This window comes from Macadamia integrifolia, chromosome 5 (assembly GCF_013358625.1).
Source record: "Macadamia integrifolia cultivar HAES 741 chromosome 5, SCU_Mint_v3, whole genome shotgun sequence".
Classification (NCBI taxonomy): Eukaryota; Viridiplantae; Streptophyta; class Magnoliopsida; order Proteales; family Proteaceae; genus Macadamia; species Macadamia integrifolia.
This window is the reverse complement of record NC_056561.1, coordinates 13,035,289-13,050,628: the sequence shown is the minus strand read 5'-3', so window position 1 is coordinate 13,050,628 and position 15,340 is coordinate 13,035,289. Positions and strand designations below refer to the sequence as shown.

Here is a 15,340-nt window from a genome sequence, read left to right as displayed (position 1 = left end):
TATAAGAGAGAATACCAACGCGAAGCCAATGAGAGCATGCACTGAGGCATCCAAAGTGGGGTAGGGTGGTCATTTATGTGCCCATGTGTCTGGGTGCAAGAGCGCACTGCCAAGTAACATTTTTCCCCTATTTTATACTAAGGTATTAGTCATTAGAGAAGAGATATGTGATTTCATTGGATTTAATGCTATATTTTTCATGTAGACTCTTATTTTTTTTCCGGGTAAATTAGACTCTTGATCATTCCCTATGCATTGTGTAAATAATCATCAGCTTATATTTATATATATATATATATAAAGGTAAAGCCCATTAATATTTTAAATTAAAGATAAAATTTATATTATTTTTTTATCATTAATATATATTTAATCATTTGCTAAAATATTTTGGGGAGCAATTATCTCAGCTCTTACTTATTCAAGCTCGATGTCAAAAAATTCATTCCCCGCAAGTCTCGTATCTATCTCCTCTCACAATTAGGGATAGTTATATCATTTTCTAGTAGAAGGAGAAAGAGACACATAGGAATACCGACATATGCTACACTCCCAAGTCTGAAACAACGAACATTATCCCATAAATTAAATTTACCCTTTATTTATTTTCCGGAGGGAGTCGAGGGACCCAAAAAAAAAAAAAACAAATATTAGTTGAAATATCGGAAGAATCCGAGACAGAACGAACTCACCGTCATTGAATTGATAGCCATCCACGTGTGAAGACACTTTCACGTGGCTAACGAATAGAGGCTCACGCCCTGATATCCTCATCATAGGAACAATGGTGAAAAGGTCAAGACCAAGTGATCCACTGTGACGGTGACACGTGAAAGAGTGACACATGGTCTAAGGATCAAGTCATCAAGATCCATCCTCCACGTTTCACAGTTTAACAGGTCAAGATGACGTCATAGTTGTTCATCCGTTGGCAAAGGCTAAGAGCGAGCCTTATGGTGACACGTGTGCGATTGAAAGGAAAGGAGGAACAGTTAGCCGTTTACACCAGAACTTCTGTTAACACCGTTCAAACGGTGACACGTCATAAGTCGGTTGTTTGGAAGTATGGCGCAGCACTTAATATCGTATCTGTGATGTGATGTTTTTGACCTTTGATTTGATTGATTAGGGTGATTAAAATATCCACGTGTTATGATCATGTGGGGCCAGTTTGCTTTCGGTCATCGGTCCATCTATTTCTTTCGTAAAAGACTAGAAGTAGACATGAAGGTGTTTGGTAGGTCGGCTCCACTAGTACGCGGCTGGTTTTTAATTTTGCTGTGTTCCTCCTTTGTATTGAGCTGATGGGAGGTTAACAATTCATGTCCTGATCCTATTTAATTGGGATTGGGAAAAGATTGAATTATATTTGTTGTTTTCAATGACAGAATTGTTTTTTTTCCAATTGTATGAGAATAATAGTGATCAATTCAAAATCGATATGTGTTAATAGATGTATTCAGTCGCAATTATTTTACGACTGATGTGGTTCATAGATTGGGTGTGACCGTATGTAATCGGAGTTTACTCTTAGGCCTAAGTGGTAAAAATGGATAAGTTCGAGGATTACACTTTTTCTAAAATGGAATGAAATTCCTATTTCCATTTCAAATTTTACTAGTTTTATGCATTGATGGCAAATCAGGTTTTGACCGGTGTGAGTCATCTCAGTCAGATAAAAAAATGTAAAATCTGGTGAAGAGTTATGTAGATTCACCAAGTATTAAAAGGAAGGGCAAAAATCTGCATATGGACATTCTTTTGCACACCCTCATACAAAAAGTGAGGTCACCATATGTGTATTATTTTTATTTTAATTTCAACTACTTTGAAAATGGGTGCTCTGCATGGATGATACGCACACTAATTGGTGTGGTGTATAAATTCCTTCTCACCATGGCAGAGTGGGAAATCCTCTCAAAAAAAAAAAAAAAAGACAAAAGTTAAATCGAGTTTACTCGAGTCAATTTGTGTGTATGTGTATAGAATGATCTTTAAATTAGGATTTATGGAGGATGTGAACATCTACTATGCTTCTCCATCTGTGATTTTTTGATAACTAATTATAATTCATCTTCATCACTGAGATCACCAATTATCAGAACCAGGGAAGGATTTATCATAGCACGTAGGCCGACTAGCCTATCAAATTCAAGACCTTTGTTAGGATGGAAAACACTTAACATGGTTATCAGAGACCTGATCCATCCAAATTATGGAAATTGGGGCACCTTTCAAATCTATGCTTGCCATTGAATTGGTTTTTTTTTCCCCCTTCAATCCTTTCACGTGTGGATTTAGTTCATGATATCGGTGATGGTATCAATTGTCACAAATATCGATACATATCGACCATCTTAGAATGTATTATCGATCAAACTCCAAGTCAAAACTTAATTTTTTTCATTAAAAAATAATAAAATAAAATAAAATCCATATTGGGTGTAACAAATTTGGTCCATATCAACTCTATATGATTTTAGTACATTTTTCTAAAAAACCCTCATGATATGCCATGTGTAAAGCACCATGGTGAATGGATTCTTATTGGGTGTAGGAGACTCAATCCATTTTTCAATATAATTTATTTTTGGATTAATTACTTGGATACCCCTTGTACTAAATGGTGACTGACTAACAAACATGGGTTATTGTATTAAAATTTAAATGCGAAGATGATCCAAGTAAACATTTAAAACTTTTGTGGTATCAAGCAATCTTTGCCAAAGTGGTGTGCAAGTAATTAATCCTTTATTTATTTACTCTTGATTAAACTCATTTGCAAGCTTTCTTTCATATTCAATAGTTTCTTGAATTGAAAAATGCAGCTCTTTTTAGTTATTTTGTTCTAATCTTCACATATCTCAATTAGTATTGCTACAAAGGTCTATTATTTTTTTCAAATGTCCCAAAGCATTTATTCTACCATATGAGTAGATGATATGATATATCAATTCCGATCGTATGATAGAGAAGACATGGTCCATATTAGACACGTGCCAAATTTTAAAGGCTATAACAACAACAAAAAATTTAACTTTATCCCAACTTAATGGGGTCAAATTTAAAGTCTAATTAAATCAAATACCCCCTTTTTATTGACACACATTCCATGAATGTCCATGCATATGCCCCATTACTCTAGGTATTATTGTGTATTCTATTCTCCTAACTATGAGTGGGAAAGACCATTTGAATTAAAAATAAAATAAAATAAAATGAATGGCTCAGATTTATCATATGATTTTTTGAAGCATTACCTTCCATTGCTACCTGGATAACTACCCTTTGTATTTATGTGCTAAAATTTTTAATGACTGTACCAAATAATACATAAGCCATATCTTGCATCATTTTTTCTCCCTTTACCAACTTAATCATGTTATCTATTAATCATGGTTGAAATCAGGTCTTGATTGAAAAGCGAGAATGAGTAATTAAAAAAAAAAACCATGAAACCTGATCACGAAACATGAAGATTCAGCCAAGGTTTAAGAAATGACTATATCAATTCCAGTTTTTTATTGATTCAATGTTTTCGCCGATATCCCTCTTTTTTATTGGTCCATATACTATTCATAGATTATCATGGTTTTAAGTATCTCTGATACCGATACGATACCCTTCGATACGTATCTTAAATTTAGCCGGTCGATACGATACACACCGATACGATACATGGAATTTTTCAAATCCTTTCGTATCGATATATATCCTACAATACATACCAATATGCATCAATATACCACCAATACACATCGATACGATACGATATGCCTCGATACGACTTTATGGAAGATATAAAATTGAGGTAAAATGTACGTTTCGGTATGTATTGGTACGTATCGGTGAGTATCAGTATGTATATATCGGCACGTATTGGTGAGTATCGATATATATCAGTACGTATCGATGAGTATCGATACATATCGGTGAGTATCGGTACGTATCAGTGAGTATCGGTATGTACCGATACAGTGCGCTACGGTCATATAATGGCCAAGATGGGTAATTTTTCAGAAAAACACGATTTTTTGAAGGGTTTTTATTCTAAAGTTGCTGTCAGCCATATTTCTCTCTAACTAAAGTGGAAATCAAGGTTGGAAACAATGATTTTACATTTATGGGACTACTACAAACCTTGAATTCTTAATACGATACCCTCAATTTAGTGTTTATGCATAATACATATTATCAATAGTTTTTTTTTAACAAATTATTTATGCAAAAGTGTTTAAAAAAATGTTTCCTATCCATTTATGTGTGTATCTTTAGCGTATCTTAGTGTATCTCCGATACGATACGATACCCTCCGATACGTATCTTAATTTTGACCGACCGATACAGCGACTGATACCAATACTTTAATCTTTGTAGATTATAGTTTAGTCTACAACTAAACAAAATCGTAGAATATTTTTTTTTAATAATAAAGAAAATAAATATGAATTAAATCAAAAAAGAATCCACATTCTTTATTATAAAGATTAATTTTTTGTCATTGTCTTTAAAAAAAAAAAGTCCAATCATTTTAAAATGATTAGAATCAACAAAACTGCCCTAGGTAAAAACTTAATTTTGCACCAAATTTCACCAATGAATGGTAATTGAATTTGAATCAACCAATGATTTTCTTTTTCTCCTATTGAAACAAACAAAGCCTTAGGGCTTCAGATTACTAGGTTTATGGATTGGGCTTAGTGGGTCCCTTAATTTCATGCCTTAGGGCTTCGGTTTCCATCAAAGCCTATCCACATTAGCTTATCATCTAATAGGCCCTACATATTTGCTGCCTGTGACTTATTTGGCAACCATGTTTCCTAGACATATGATTATCATCCACATTATCTAAATTCTTTGTAAATTTTGTCCCCAAAAAAAAAAAAAAAAAAATTACATCATGTCTCATGATCATCAACATGCCAATTTTGGTGAAGGTTTAAATTGTTTTGATTTATTGTGGCTTTCATAATTGGGTTTGGTTTTGGAATTTCAAAAGTAACCGAAATGTCCCTTATCTCTTTAGGGTTAATTGTTACATGAATCTTCCATTGATTTGATGCATGAAATATGCAAGTGAATTCCACTTAGAAGGTGGGCCATATAGGTAAAGATGAACCAAGAATTACTATATGTAGATGATCCAAGGGCTTCTTATCTATCCAAAAGTTGGTTACTAAGGGTGGGAGTGGGGGTGACACTACAATTGTGATCATTGGATGGATATGGCACCATGTGGATTTTCAACCTATCAAACTTCAAGACCAAAATCTTGACACACTCTCATTACTTCAGGTGCTAACATAGTGAACATCTGACCAAGAGCATTCTTTCTCCATATAATCATATGTGACCTACAAGCATTGAGTTTCTCCACAAACCATTCATATCTTGATAGAAATCAATTTGTTAATGATGTCTAAGTGGTGTAAAGTTTTTAGACTGAAACTCACCAAATGAGTTATTGATGACATAAATGACAAACGTATAAAATTTGAGTGCCAACTAAACTGTCATGTTTTACTATGAATGGCTTCCTTGTTTTGCGTTGCAGTACAAACTTAAATCCTTATCACATCGTAGATTAGTTGGCACAAGTTTAGAGGACATGCTTATCCATATCATTCCCAAGTTAAAAGCAAAATTTATAACAATCAATTTAACGGATAATCTAATGATTTGGTTTTATTATCAGATATTTTTAAAAGGAGCTTAATATGGAGTTTCAAATATGCTTAAAAAAATAGCATTCAAATGCATATTGAAAATCCAAATTTGATTTGTATCCGAATCTAATAATAGGATATCCAAATTTGGATTTAGATAATCCAGAATAGAAACTATCTCACTAGAATAGATATCCTACTAATAATTAAAAATAAATAAAATAAAAGAAGAAGAAGAAGTAAGTAATTAATTAATTATCATAGGGGTTGTTTTTGAAGATTTGACAAAGTGCTAGAGAATGAGTAAAAGAGCTTAGATAATTGAGAGTGGATCTTATCTGCTTTGCGAGGTGGGGAAGGGAGGAAGGTTTAGGTTACACAAGTTAAAGATGCTAAAAAAAGATTAGGGATGTAAATGATCGAAAATTTGAATTTGATTCACGTCTGTATTTGTTTAGGAAAATTCCTATTAAGTTTTGGGATATTGAAATGGATAATACGAGACAAGGATTGGATGTATAAATTATGATATAAGATTGCAGACATCTAATAACCAATTGGTTTCGTGGTGTAGTTGGTTATCACGTCAGTCTAACACACTGAAGGTCTCCGGTTCGAGTCCGGGCGAAGCCAATTTTTTTATTTTTATTTGAAAAGGTTTATCTTTGTTGCTTATGTGGAATCTCTAACTTTTTGGGCAAGTGGGTTTTTATTTATTTATTTATTTTTTTTGAGCCCATTAGGGTCATACAATGGACATACGGAGGAGTTAAGGAAAGACCTACATAGGGGTCAAACACATCTTGAAAAGTTAGAAAGAGTACAAAATAGGCCAATATAGATGCCTTTTTAAATGTAGCAAAGGGGCTTGATCAACTAACCAAGTCAGTAAGTACTCTCCAAGGGAGCAGCGTCACTGACCAGGCTTCAGTAGTTTATTTATCTTTTTTTTGGTGCAAGGAGCCCACTATGGGTGGAGGAGTCAAGGAAGGACCCACATAGGGGTCAAACACCTCTTGGAAAGCTAGAAAGAGTATATAGTGGGCCAATATGGATGTTTTTTTCTAAAACCCAAGGGGGCTTGATCAACTAACCAACCCAAGGGAGCAGCGCCCCGACCAAGGTAAGCATCGCTCATGGAGTAATTGGTTGGGTTAAGTGTTTGAGCTTAAGAGACTTTGAGGCTTCATTTGGTTGGAAGGTGAAATAAAGGAAAGGGAATTGAAATAAATTTTCAAACTTAAAATAGAAACTTTTATAATTATTACGGCACTAACTCCAAATCATTCCATATTTGGTTATTAATTTCACTTCACTTTGCATCCAAAATCTTTTGCTATAAAATTTAGAATAAAATCTACTTGTAAAATGCATCATTACCTAATATGGTAAAAATGTAAGTAGTTTATACAATCACTTGGAATTACATGAGGTAATGATTACGAACTCAGATCCTTTCAAGCGTGCCAACCCCTCCAGTGCACATTGAACAATTGATAGTATCGGGGCATACACCCCAAGTGCCTCCCAACCATCTGATGTACAATGCAGAGGATTGGTGCACTTGAGAAGATCTCATTCCAATGATTACTAAGTTTCTTTTTTAAATTGAAAACTTCAGTTTCCTCTCTTAAATTTTGCTTGCAACCAAACATAGCCATAGCCGTAGTGTTTTCATCAAACCTCTACTGTAACCACTTTAATGTTACTCATGAAAACCAGTGAAGTATGACAAGGGCTAATGGGCTTTCTGCAGCCTCTTAAAAGGAAATGAAGTCAGAAAATTTGGAGATGTCTAGCAACCTATGGAATCAGTGAAGTTAGTAAGGTGTTGATCTTATTCATACCTTGTTCAAAACACTCCTCATCAACTCACTTTTCTCCCCAAGGGTGGCAATGGAGATTTTGAAGATAGCCCTGTGCACAAGACCGATGGAGGATGAGTGGATTTGGTCAAATACCAAAAGTGTAAGTACCGTTTAATCAGCTTACCATGTAGCTCTCCAAACCAAGAGGACAAAGGAGATTGCATCTTTGGAATATCCTTTAGTTGTAATGTTTTAATTATTGCATAAATTCTAGACTTATACCACGTCAGTCCAACACACTGAAGGTCTCCGGTTCAAGTCCGGGCGAAGCCAAATTTTCATATTTTTCATTTGTAAATGTTTATTTTTGTTGCTTGTGTGGCCTCGTAGTGGGAGGTTGGCATTGCCTTTTTTTTTTTGGTAATACTTTTACAATTTACAAGGATAAAGAGGGGTATATTTAGAAATAAAAAAGACAGATGTTGGATATTAACTCATATGACCACGTGATCGTATTCTAATGAGCCACAAGTTGTGGACTAAAATGGGATCAGTTATTGGGTTTTAGATATTTACCTTATTGGGCAAATGGGGTTTTTTTTTTTTTTTTGGTGCAATGATTCCCCTAGGGGCATAAAATAGACATACAAAGGAGTCAAAGAAGGACCCACATCGGGATCAAACACCTCTTGAAAAACTAGAAAGAGTACATAGTGGACCAATATAGATGTTTTTTTAGATGCCCCAAGGGGCCTTGATCAACTAACCAAGTCACTAAGCACTCTCCAAGGGAGCAATGCCACCCACCAGGCTTAGGTAGTCTTTTGTTTTTTGGTGCAAGGAGCCCATTAGGGGGCCATACAATAGACATACAGAGGAGTCAAGGAAGGACCCACATAGGGGTCAAACACCTCTTGGAAAGCTAGAAAGAGTACATAATGGGACAATATTGATATTTTTTTTCGATGTCCCAAGGGTCCCAAGGGCCCCAAGGGCGATTGATCAACTAACCAAGTCAATAAGCACTCTCCAAGGGAGCAGCGCCACCTACCAAGGTAAGCCTGGATCATCTCATGGACTACTTGGTTGGGTCAATTATTTCAGTTTTAGAGACCTTGAGGTTTCATTTGGTTGGAAGAGAAAATCAAGGAAAGGGAATTCAAAATTTCAAACTTAAAATATAAACTTTTGTAATTATTATTGCATGTGACTATTTAAATCATTCCAAATTTTGATTATTTAAATTTCACTTTTGCAGCCAAAACCTTTTGTTATAAAAATTTACTTGAAAATGTATCATTACCTAATATGATAAAAAATGTAAGTAGTTTATACAATCACATGGGATTACATGAGGTAATGATTACGGACCCAGATCCTCTCAATTGCACTAGCCCTTGCAACGCACATTGGACAATAGGTAGCACCAGGACACACACCCCAAGTGCCTCCCAATTGTTCGATGTGCGCTGAAAGAGTTGACACACTTGAAAATATCTCGTCTAATGATTACATAAGTTTCTTTTTTAAATTGAAAATTCCAGTTCCCTCTCTTATAAATTTTCCTTGCAATCAAACATAAATCATAGCCATAGTGTTTTAATCAACCTTTATTGTAACCACTGTAATGTTAGAGACTCATGGAAAGCAGTGAAGTATGATATGGGCTCATGGGCCTTGTGCAGCCTCTTAAAAAGAAATAAGTCTAAAAATTGGAGATGGAAATTATGGCAACCCATGAATCAGTGGAGTTAGTAAGGTGTTGATTTTATCCATCCCTTGTTCTAAACGCCTGTCATCAACTCACTCATCTCCCCAAGGGAGGAAATGGAGATTTTGAAAATTGCCCTGTGCACAAGACCGATAGAGGATGAGTGGCTTCGGTCACATACCAAAAATGTAAGATATACACTTTAATCAGCTTACTATGTAAGCCTCCACACCAAGTCTTCGAGTCTTCTCTATTCTCTAAGAATTTTAGACATTGTCTCTCTTGGCTTTTAATGTCTTGTATTCTATGGATTACATTTGTGTTTTGATTTCAAAAGGCCCGAGGCCCACCTTGTGTGTTATTTTTGCTACTAGGGCATTCACAAATTGGTAGGTCCATTGTAGGGGTTCGAGGCTGCAGTTCTTGAGGAAACTTTTTTAGTGTTACATGGGTATTTTGGTAATATGTGCCTATGTAGAATGTCACTATATATTTGCAATGAGATGATTTTCTTTGTAATCATTGAGATCCTTGAGTAAACCCATTTTTCATTGACAGTGAAACAGATCTCATCTCACTTTATTCTTTTCATTATGGTTCTTTTTGCTTGTTTCTAAAGCACTTAGGCTGCGTTTGGTAATCATTCAGTTCTAGACACGACGTTTCGTGTTAGAAATAGAATTTTCAGTTTCTGTGCTAAAATGCCATTTTAAAACAAAAGAAATGGTGTTTGGTGAACCTGTTTCAGGAACAATTATCCTAGTTTTCACTTTTTTTTTTTATTCGGAATGAAATGGAAATGACGGAACAATGTTTTGTCATTCCATCATTTCTTTCTAGTGCTTTTTTTTTTCTTTTCTTTTCGTTCAAAAAACACACACACACACACACACACTCACTAAATTGACACCAAACACTTTATTCCATTCTTTTGTTCCCATAGAACAGAAAAAATGATATTTTCTGGATAACTACTAAATGCAGCCTTAGCTTTATCCATACCATTACGAATTAACTAATACACAAGTGTGAGATGCAAAGGAAATTTACAAAAAAAAAAAAAAAAAGAAAGGGCCTAGGCAAATGAGAAAATAGAATAATCCAATTATTGGATCTTCTTAAAATAACTTTGTACACAACATAGACAGGGCCATTTATTTTTTTTTCTTTACAAATCTTAGTATTTTTTTTCTTTCATGAGAAAAGATTGTGTTTATCTCTCTTCTCTCCCCTTGAAAAAGTCCTCTGTGTCTCTCATCACCCCAATAGTTGAATAGTCAACTCCAGAAAAGCCGATGACATACCTAACCTCCTCCTTTTTTTCCCCTTTTTTCTTTTGTTGAAACAACAGTAATCTGTAAATGCTCAGTTCCCATTACACATGAGATCTCCTCTTCCTTCTTCAGTTCTTCTGAGTCCTGAGTCTTCACTACAGAGTTTTTTGAGTTTTCCGATGTACGCTAGAGGAGCTGGCGTACTTGAAAAGATTTTCTTCCAATGATTACATAAGTTTATTTTTTAAATTGAAAATTTCATTTTCCTCTCTTTTAAATTTTCCTTGCAACCAAACATAACCATAGCCCTAGTGTTTTAATCAACCTTTATTATAACCACTTTAATGTTAGAGACTCATGGAAAGCGGTGAAGTATGATATGGGCTCATGGGCCTGGTGCAGCATCTTAAAAGGAAATAAGTCTGAAACTTGGAGATGGAAATGATGGCAACCCATGAGTCAGTGGAGTTAGTAAGGTTTTGATCTTATCCATCCCTTGTTCAAAACGCCTCTCATCAACTCACTCTTCTCCCCAAGGGAGGCAATGGAGATTTTGAAATTGCCCCGTGCACAAGACCGATAGAGGATGAGTGGCTTCGGTCACATACCAAAAATGTAAGATTTACAGTTTAATCAGCTTACTATGTAGCCCTCCAAAGGCCAAACCATTCGAGTCTTTCTCCATTCTCTAAGAATTTTAGACATTTTTTATCTTGGAATTTGGTGTCTTGTATTCTATAAATCGCATTTGTGGTTTGATTTCAAAAGGTCCGAGACCCATTTGTGTGTTATTTTTGTTACTAGGGCCTTAGCAAATTGGCAAGTCCATGGCAAGGGTTTGAGGGTGGCAGTCCTTGAGGAATTTTTTTTTTTAGGATTGCATTGGTATTTCGGTAATATGTACCTATGTAGAATTTTACTATATATTTGCAGTGAGATGGTTTTCTTTGTAATCATAGAGATCCTTGAATAGACCCATTCTTCATTGATAGTGAAAGTGATCTCATCTCACTTTATTCATTTTGTTTGTTTCTAGAGCACTTAGTTTTACCGATACCATTATGAATTCCATTACAAATTAACTAATACATAGATGTGCGATGCAAAAGACATAAAATAAAAAGATAAAATAAAAAAATAAAAAATAAATAAAAAAGACTAAGCAAATGGGAAAACAGAATAATCCAATTATTGGATCTTCTTATATGACTTAGTACACAACATAGATAGGGCCTTTTATTTTATTTTTTTTCTTTACAAATCTCAGTATTTTTCTTTTCTTTTGTGAGAAAAGGTTAGGGCATAATCTTGGCATACCCATATCTATGTTTATCTCTCTTCTCTCCCCTTGAAAAAGTCCTAACCTCCTCTCCACTTCTTCTCCCCTTTTTTCTTTTGTTGAAACAACAGTAAATCTGTAAATGCTCAATTCCCATTACACATGAGATCTCCTCCTCTTCCTTCTTCAGTTCTTCTGAGTTGAGTCCCTGAGTCCTGAGTCATGAGTCCTCATTTACAGAGTTTTCTGAGTTCTACTGTACTCTGTGAAGTGAAGTTAACAATGAAAAATAAAAGAAATTAAACAACCCCTCCCTCCTGGCCTCCCTCTTCTTTGTCTTCCTCCTCCTGCTTAGTGAACTCGAAACAGCTGCCGCGAGATTTACAGAATTTCATGACGAAGTAGCCCACAATTCCAATACCAGTAACAGACCCACTAATCAAAAACGAAAGCTTTGACCCCATAACCATGACGAATATCAGGAACCCAAGTGGAATCATACACATAATCACCAATCCCACCATTCCCATTGGCACCTTGTATGGTCTATCCATCTTAGGATACTTCTTTCTCAACCAGATGTATGAAGCAATCTCCAACAACATCCCCAAACTGTACAAGGAATTCGCCGCTGTTATGATATTGTTGAAGTCCATAAATGTGATCGCTAGTGTGATTATACTAGACAAAAGGATCCCAACCCATGGGGTATCGAACCATTTTGATCTCAAGGAGAAGAATTTGGGGATGAAACCCAGATCTGCCATGCCAAGGACCTGATAAGCTGCACTGCTCAACTGGGCTTCGAAGAGTCCAATCCCAGACAACAAAACTGCAATCTCGATCCAAATTTTGAGCCAATCACCAACCATCATCCCTGCTGCATCAGCCAGGAACCCAGAATCCCATCTGTCTTGTTCTAACTCAAGAGCTCCGGTTGCGGCCAATAGAGGTACCAGATAACCAATAATGGTCATGAACCCTGCTAATAACAGAGCTTTGGGGAAGGTCTTCTGGGGTTTATCTACTTCCCCTGCCAAAGTACTTGCATTGTCCCAGAAATTCAAGTTCCAGAACAGAGTATTCAAGTACAATTGCCAATCTTTTTTCAATCCAGGCTCACCCATACTGAGCCACCGATGGGGTTTAAGTTTGGGTATGGCAGCAAAACCCATTATATAGAAAGGAAGCAGAGAGACGAAACCCAGAGCAACGGCAGTGTAACCAACAATGGCGAGGCCGGTGTAATTAAGGAAAGACAAGACCAGAGTTGATCCACAGATAGCAGCAACGCGAGGGGTACCTGAAGCGAAAATTGGGAAGACGAGTTTGAGGTAATCTGCACAGAGAACAGGGTAAGCAGCATTGTTTACGACGCCACTAATGAATTTCCAGTAGCCCATGAGATTACCCCAAAAAGGGCCGAAAGCTCTTTCAGCCCAGATGACAAAACCACCGTTGCCGGGGAAGGTGGTGGCAAGCTCGGCCGTAATGAGGGCTTCTGGTATACTCCATATGAAAGGGAATACAAGAAAACCCAAGATGGCGAACAGGGGTCCGGCGGCTTTAACGACTGGTTCTTCTCCGAAAGGGCCACCGGAGACTTCGAAGTAGATGAGGAAGATGAGTGGGAGGAGGGTGAGTTTGTTTTGATTCGTCTCCTTCTTGGGTGGATTTGGATCTTCTATTCTTCTATCTCCAGTGTAAAGTTGGATTTCCACAGTCATTGCTTTGCTTCAGTGAGCTTCCTATTGAAGAGGATCGATTGATAGAGTTGTGGAAATTGGAACAAAAATAAAGAATTTTTTTTCAAGAACAGCTCACAGACATTCACAACTTCAGAGCTTCACAGTTATATATAAAAATGGATAACATCAGGTGGGTCCCATCTATTAATAAAAAAAAAAGAAGTGGGTCCCACCACAGTGATTTTGGGAATACTATCCTTCCTAGACTATAGGAGAGTATTTATCCGGTTAATATGGATGGGTAGTTTAGCTGGAATGAGAAAATGGCACGTGTTGAAGATCGTTGGGTTGGTAGTTGAAAAGAAACTAATAATGAGACATAACTGAAAATTGGTTTCGGATCACATTTTGACTGGGAATGGGGGAGGCATTGTGGCTGGGAGTATTTCATTTCATACTCCCATCAAATACGAAGGGGAAAATAACACTATCTGATCGTTTATGATTCTTGTAGCTAGATATAAACCGAGATGAAATAATGACTTTGTCCCTATGATATAATAAAAACCCACCCCTATTGATGCAGATGTACAACCCTTCATTGGCCCAACAATCAATTAGCATTCGTCTTCCCCTTAATACTACGGAGTCAAAGATGCCTACACAATAAAATTAACTCGTGACACTTTTTTTTCTTAATAGATGAATTGTAGATTATTAGAATGCATATGAAGTCAAATTGATTCATGAAATGTGGTAAATTGGATTAGGAGAAAGTTTTCTTCAACCATCTACGGTCATAATTACTCTGACCTCTTATTTACGAATTGGATAATAGACACCTAGACTCGTCTCTTTGATGTGGGTGAAGAGAAATTATCCTGATTCGTTTTAATAAAACTAGTCCCCCATGGCCTACGTGCACTCTACTTCTTCCACATCATCCCATCATAATTCCCCAAGTGTAGGGTACGTTAGTTTAGATTGATCACATATTTAGAGTGTTCAAGAAAGCAAGGGAATACGTTGGGAATAAATTGTACATATTCTCTACTCTTTTGAATTAATTTTAGTCACCTTCAACACTCCTCTAAAGCTCTCAGTCAAAATCTGATCCGAAATAATTTTCAGTTTCCAACTACCAACTCCCACCATTTTGGATTCGTGTCCTTTTCTCATTTCAACTTACAGTTACCACCATGGCTTGATGAATCGGATTGAATTGGTTTGAGCAGGTCGATCGGATTGATATTGGCTTTGACCAATCTAGATTCTTAGCAGATACGGTATTGATGGATAAGTATGGACAAAGGGTAAAATAGTAACCAAAAAAAAAAAATTTATCTATTGAACCTAGAAGTATTTATGTTTGATCCAGGTTGATCTGAATGAGTATCAGCTTTGATCGATCTCAACTTAGATTTCGTCAGACCCCCAATGGGCTTATTGGGCCACACTTATTATTAACTTAAACTACTAAGGCCATGAGAATGCTGTCTGGTGTAGGTACACACCATTGTGCATGACCAATGGGAGGACATACACAAGCATCTTCAATTGCATGGTCTTTCCGGACCTGCTTTGTTTAGGCATAGATATATACCTAGGCAGACGTGATTCTTTTCTCCCTATTACTATTATATGAAGAAAGGTGGGGTATAGGAGAGGCGAACTATCTACCTTCCCTCGATCTATGTTTCTAGAAGATATCATCTCTATAAATGTTGAAAAGTGCCTTGTTGCAAATCACTTCTGAAGTATATAAATATTAATTAATTAGAACATTTTCACTATCACCATTAAGTATGCTTATAATTATTGGTATACCCCGATGATTACATTTTCAAAATTGTACCAATATACTTGAAAGTAACATAACCCTTCTCCCTATTCTCTTAAATTCCAATATGACAC

The 15,340-nt window shown here is 36.1% G+C and overlaps 1 protein-coding gene and 1 non-coding gene across 2 annotated transcripts; one reads left to right on the top strand and one right to left on the bottom strand.

Annotated features, from left to right (window-relative positions):
- Positions 1–6,225: 6,225 nt before the first annotated feature.
- Positions 6,226–6,299, top strand: TRNAV-AAC. The gene has a single exon. It is a non-coding gene; the product is annotated as a tRNA-Val (tRNA).
- Positions 6,300–11,626: 5,327 nt separating this feature from the next.
- On the bottom strand, positions 11,627–13,568 carry LOC122080250 (probable polyamine transporter At3g13620). Its single transcript, XM_042647188.1, has one exon. The coding sequence runs from the start codon at positions 13,463–13,465 to the stop codon at positions 12,038–12,040; it is 1,428 nt and encodes a 475-aa protein (XP_042503122.1). The 5' UTR covers positions 13,466–13,568; the 3' UTR covers positions 11,627–12,037.
- Between the last annotated feature and the right edge of the window lie 1,772 nt (positions 13,569–15,340).

What these genes read in the sequence shown, in the direction of transcription:
- LOC122080250 (XM_042647188.1), bottom strand. Translation starts at nt 13,465, where the DNA reads ATGACTGTGGAAATCCAACTTTACACTGGAGATAGAAGAATAGAAGAT.